Below are 6,509 nucleotides of genomic sequence, written 5' to 3' on the forward strand. Positions count from 1 at the left end.
GAAAGTATACACCAACATGTTTTTTTTTTTAAAGACTTAACTTATAGATGATCAAAATAAATGATAATCGTATTGTTGTAAAAAGGATAATGTTTTATTTAGAAGAATGAGTGAATTGAAGTACTTCATAGTTAACTGCAAGAAGCTAATAATCTTATATACTCATAGTTGAAAGAAAGGTTTTTAAGCCGAATATATTCTCAAATTATATATACGGACTATTTTTTTTTTCCTTTTTTTTATAAACAATATACGGACTATTTCTAAAGAAGAATAACCACACCTAAAGATTAAAAAAATAAAAGGTAAAATTTCACAAATAAAAAAGGTTGTAGTGCTAAAAAGAAGAGGAGATAAATGATTTACCAATAGAAGTGCCAGAAGAAGAGTAGAAGTAATAGATAGCTTCATTTTCGTCAAATGTCTCCAACAATTGTTGTGTATGTTCCCCAGCCAAGCCCCTTGCATAAGAGCTTTATATAGACTAAGTTTTCATCAATTTTAATTTTAAATATTTCAGGTGTTAGAGCTTTCCTTCCGATTTCAGAAATTCTGAAATCAATTTTCATCACCAACTCTTTTGACTCCACCTAACCACCCAATTAAAAAAATTACTCCCTCAAAATAACTGACACGGCCAAACTTTACACACATGTCGATGTATTAGTTTGACTTTATTTATATATACTTAAATATTAATGAAAATAAAAAAAAAAGTTATATTATGAAACTTTATATTAATACATATCTAACAACATATTTACGATAAGATATGTTTTGTTATGTTAGTAAATATTTATAGTCAAAGTTAATACTACGCAGTATATGAATAGTGAAAAAAGTTCAATGTCTTACTTATTCTGGGATGGATGTATTAAAAAGACATATGGCTTATTATCCTATTATGATAAGTTCATAAGTATTTATAGAGCACTTAATTATTTATCTAATACATACGTATTTACTAAAAATTAAATATTCTCTTTGCCACCTAAAAAGTCAATAATATGACTTGCTAAACTAGATTGTGAAACATCTACACAAACACATGAAATTTTGGAACTGAGAAAATATGTATTTTTAAGAGCCAATAATTGATGCAAAGTACTAGTTATTTATTTTAAAATTTTGTATAACCGTTTAGGGTTTGTTCACTTCAGCTTAATTTCAGTTTAGTTCAACTTCTAATTTCCTTCTCTCATAAAATATTCATTTCAGCTTTGTTCAATTCAGTTTAGTTCGGTTCAGCTCTAATCAATTTATTTCAGTTCAGTTCAGCAGTTCAGTAAATATAAACAGGCCGCCCTTCGTACATACATAGTAATATATAGGCAGAGGTCGGATAATTGTTTACACCTTATCGAGTCCTAATTTCTTTAAAATATCCAAGTACTTCACGTGTCTACTCATAAACTAAAATAAATTGTAACTTAAATTTTCGCTCTTAACCTTTTTTTCGTCTTGGATTTATTCATAAATGACATTTGTTTTAGTCACCTTACTTCCACTTAAATCATTAGAATACATTTAGATAAAGTTAATGAGTTCAAAAAAATTTTGATTAGATAAATTCATTGAAATATATAAGTTTTAATAAGCGTTATATATTGAAGTTCATTATACAGCTAAACTTTAGTTTTAATAAGATTATTTAAGTTTTAATAATTATATACTGTTAGAGGACCAAGTCAACCAAAAGGTTAAGCTAGCCCACCCATACCTGGTGCGAATTAATTCCACTTTGAAGGAGGGGTGGATGAGATTCGAATCCGTGACCTTTGTGTCACGTTGGCTCTTGATACCATGTTAGAGACCAACTCAACCAAAAGCTTAAGCTAATGGTTGAGGCCCAGGAATATGTTTTATACTCTATCATATACTATATGGTTAGAGAAGTATAAATTACGTGAGTAAAGTACACCCTAAACTTGGAGAAATTATATATGACCATCAAAGAGAATTGGTAAGAGGAGTTTACAAATCATTTAATTGTTTTATTTCTCAAATAGATGTTCAAAATACTACGTAATATGGGACCAATGAAAAATGTCGAACATCACATGCGTTATTTCTCAATTATATCTCTCTCTTGCATTGCATGGTTTTATTTTTGGATAGAATTCTTTCAAAACTTGTTGGAAACAGACTTATAACAATGCCAAGTGTTAAACCTAATTAAACCAACCAAATTTAAAACCACAAATTGCAATGCATGAATGCTCAAAGACATGCATGCAACATGCAAGACGTACAATTGGTCATTTTTCATCAATTTCCTTAAAATATGTTCCCAAGCCTTTGACAATATCAAGAAAATCAAGACCGTTACTAATTTATCCAAACAATCTTATCTTTTAATCACCAATAGCTATACATGCGCATGCACAATATATAATTAGCCCGTCTTGTGTGTGGCCAGCCACACCGTGTGGCCACTTATAAAAGAACAAAGTAACCCATATAAAACTGATCAAGTGACCCTTGTAATACTAGATGAGTAACCCCTGTAATACTAACTGAGTAATTCTATAGCATTGACAAAGTAACCTCTTATACACTGATTAAGTAATCCCTATTATGCTAACGAAGTAACCCCTGCCACATGGTGTGGCCAGCCACATATAAGACTTTGTCATATATAATAGGCTTATAGTTATGCATAGTATATCTACATGCTGACATGCAAGACGTACAATTGTCATTGCTTATCTGTTTTATTAAATATTTCCTTTCAATACTTTACGTGCTATGTTTCTTTAATTACGTTTGTTAATTCAATCAAATTATCATAACATATAATTACAAATTTTTATAATTACAAATTTTTATATGTGACTGACCACACTGTGTGCCGGGATTACTCGAGTTTACTCAATCAAAAGTTATTCGAGTTACTTAATTAGGGGTTATTTAAGAGGTTCGGTCAGGGGTTACTTAAAGGGTTTGGTCAGGGGTTAATCGAGGGATTACTCAGTCAGGGGTTCCTCGAGGGGTTTGGTCAAGATTGCTTTAATTGAAGGGTTGCTCGATCAGGGGTTACTTGAGGGGTTACTCGGTCAAGATTAACTCGAGTAACCCAACTACACGGTGTGGCCAGACACATAGAAAATTCCCCCATATATATAAGAAAATTTTTGTTAATTAGAGTTTGATATTGCAAAATACTACCCATGGAAACAATGTGTTAATGTGGTGATTATGAGTGACAAAGTGAGTGTATAAAAATAAAGTTTGAATATTATAAGAAAGGGTAAATTGGAAAAGTGTAATTAAATATCATGAAAAAAGAGGGATAATAAGGTAAAGTATTAAATTAGGTTTGTTAAAAATATAATAAAGTAAAAGTGTAAGGAAATACAAAAGATAGTCAAATTCGTAACTAATCAATCAATCAAAGCCTTAATCCCATAAGTGGAGTCGGCTAACATGAATCAAATTTGATTATTCCGTGTAGTTATCGATATAAACAAATACGTAAATTATGTGAATAATAATATAGGTGATGATAATAGCAATGTTACCATAAACAACTTTATCTTTTATACCTACAAGTGAAAATTCCAGCTATAATTATTTCATCTTATTTGTCTCGTTACAACATGTTAATAAAATCTAAAAACAAAAATGGAGTAATAAATGTTGTAGTTTTCATACTTTAAAATTTTATTTCACAATTCTTTCCAAACAAATAAAAAAATAAAAAAATAAAAAAAATCTTCACATGATAGTAAGATCATCTTTGAATTGGATGTATTGGTCATGTATTACTTCCTTTGTCAATTTTGCATGTCTTTTTTTCTTTCAATAACTTGGGATAGCGTTATTTCATTATTTCATTACTCGTTGAAAACAGACTAATTGCAATGCCAAGTGTTAAACAAACTATAAATTTAGCACTATATAACCTGTGATAGGCTAATAGTTATGCATGCATACAGATAAGTACACATGCAATTCATACAATTGTCATTAGTTTTATGGTTTTCATTTTTTAAAATTTTATTCTTTTTTGTTTATTTTTTTTTTAAAAAAAATAGATTAAATTTTTTTTTTTTAAAGCGAACAACATTCCATATAATTTGATATAGACTCTGTAACACAGAAGTCTATAACATATGAGTATATCTTAAATGTTAAAAAAATAAATAAGAAAATTTGAGGGGCCGGATGGTACACATGAAATTGTAGATCAATTCCACTAGCCTTTTATGACCAGGGGAAGAGTTATGTTCAAAATATTACAATGAGATTGGATCAAATCCTAAATTAAATAGTTATAAACAATTAAAAGATTAAAAAACAGACTTACAATTGAAATATATTACTTAATGTGTGAAGAGATTTGGAGTAATACACATATTTATGTACTTCAATATACATACATACATGATACATGTGCAATATATGTGTAATAATAAGTGTATGTAATGTAACATATAAAGGGAGTAAAGGGAGCAAACTTTGTCGTCTAACAATCCTTAATGATTCTCCGCTATTAACCTTAAAACTAGGATGACATTAATATATAAGTTTTGCCATCATCTACCCCTTCTCACTAAATTCTTATCTAACCATCCTTAAATAATAATTCGTTTTGTGTTTCTCACAAGTATATCAATACTAAATATCTAAACCAGATTTGAATTTTGATATATGTGAGAATCCTGATTTGAATTTGTCTTAAACTCCTCATTCATCTTAATACCATCAGATCGGAATGTATTTTAATTAATACACATCCAAGGAACACCTTCTTATTTTGCTAACTTACATAGTATTGATGGGTGGACACACATATATATATACTACATGATTAAAATCTAACTATTTCTCAATCACTCTTACATAATGTATGAGTACATGATAAACTTAAAATAATAATAAAAAAAAAATCAGTGTGATATTATTAATTAACACTTTGATAAGATGATTTATGAATGAACCAAAGAAATTGAAGAGATTAGAGACTAAAGATGTCTTAAAATCCTCTCTTTTTAAATTTACTTACCCCCATATTCTTTTCTTTTTTATACATGTAGAGTAGGCCCCATAATTGATTAAATATTTACTTCTTATCCTCTTATAAATAGCAGCCCAAGTTTTTGACGAATGTACTCAAATCATAAGTAACATCCACAAACATCTCATTCAATCAACCAACAAAATGAAGATGTTTTTGGGTTTCCTAAGTTCCGCCGTACTCTTTTTGGTGGTAATTTCTCTACTCTTAATCTAAATTGTTTATAAAGGATAATTTCTCCTTTTTTTTTTAGGAAAATGTCCATATGTTGAATTTACAACTTAATTTAATGCATATACTGAGTATTTACATACATTTGAAATGTTATTAAATTATTGGATTAGTCACGATGCATATTTTCATAATATCAACTTTTTATAATTTCGTCTCACGCATGCATGCAGGTTGTGAGTGCTAGAGATGTTGATTTCACCAAGAAATCCGAGTTCAAGGAATCCGACTATGTATTCTTCAACTACAATGACCTTAAGGTCGGAGCGAAAATGCCAATTTACTTTGGAGGTGCATTCGACACTGAAATCCCACATTTTCTTCCTAAGGAAAAAGCCGAAATGATCCCTTTCTCATCCCAAAAACTCCCATTCCTTCTTAACTATTTCGGCTTCCAACCCGAATCACCTCAAGCTAAAGCCATGGAGTACAGTCTCAAAAAATGCGAGGGAGAAATCCCCAACGCTAAAGGAGCCAAAAAATGTGTTACCTCCTTAGACTCTATGATCGATTTCGTACGTGAAACCTTCAAAACTAGTACTACCGATAACGGTGGTCAATTATTTGACGATCTTAAGGTGTTGAGTACTAGTCCACTCCCAAAATCGGCCAAAGTATTCCAACCTTACACTATTATTGAACAACCAAAAAGAGTACCAAGCCGTAAAATGACCGCTTGTCACATGCTGACTTATCCTTACGCGGTGTACTATTGCCATAACCCTGACCCTGAAAACCAAGTGTACGAGATTTCTTTGATGGGTGAAGATGGTACTCGTGTTAACGCGATTGCTAGTTGCCACATGAATTCTAACGCATTTGACGCTAATCTATCCGTGTTTCGCATGTTCAACACTCAACCTGGTTCTCCAGTGTGCCATTTCCTTTCCTCTGATGGTCTACTTTGGGTGCCTGCTAACCCGTCCTCCGTCTAATAGCTAGTACCGCTGTTGCGAGTACTAGTACGAGTTGATTAATGAAGCAAGAAAGATGGTACTCCACTCTCATCGGAATAATATGTCGATCTGTTGGTGTTGTTTGTTCTTGTTTTTAACTTTCTAATGTCTTAACTTGGCTATCAAGAGGATTTCCATAAACTAGCTTAGCAAGTATAGCTAGTGTTAAATTGGGTCCTTAATGTATGTTTTTATTATCGATCAACCGTGTACTTAATCATCGATTAATAAAATCTTGTTTTATGTACATACTATTGTGTCTTATATTCTTACACTGGCTTGCTTGCAAATTTAAAGTTACA

General features: G+C 30.9%; 1 protein-coding gene across 1 annotated transcript; it reads left to right on the forward strand.

Moving 5' to 3' along the window:
- Positions 1–5,418: 5,418 nt before the first annotated feature.
- LOC145602739 (BURP domain-containing protein BNM2A-like) lies at positions 5,419–6,186 on the forward strand. The gene has a single exon (XM_081658904.1). It carries the CDS (start codon positions 5,419–5,421, stop codon positions 6,184–6,186), a length of 768 nt encoding a protein of 255 aa, XP_081515030.1.
- The last annotated feature ends 323 nt before the right edge of the window (positions 6,187–6,509 follow it).

Source organism: Chenopodium album, chromosome 21, assembly GCF_948465745.1.
Source record: "Chenopodium album chromosome 21, dcCheAlbu1.1, whole genome shotgun sequence".
Lineage (NCBI taxonomy): Eukaryota > Viridiplantae > Streptophyta > Magnoliopsida > Caryophyllales > Amaranthaceae > Chenopodium > Chenopodium album.

Coding starts and splice junctions, on each gene's coding strand:
- LOC145602739 (XM_081658904.1), top strand. CDS start 5,419: ATGCAGGTTGTGAGTGCTAGAGATGTTGATTTCACCAAGAAATCCGAG.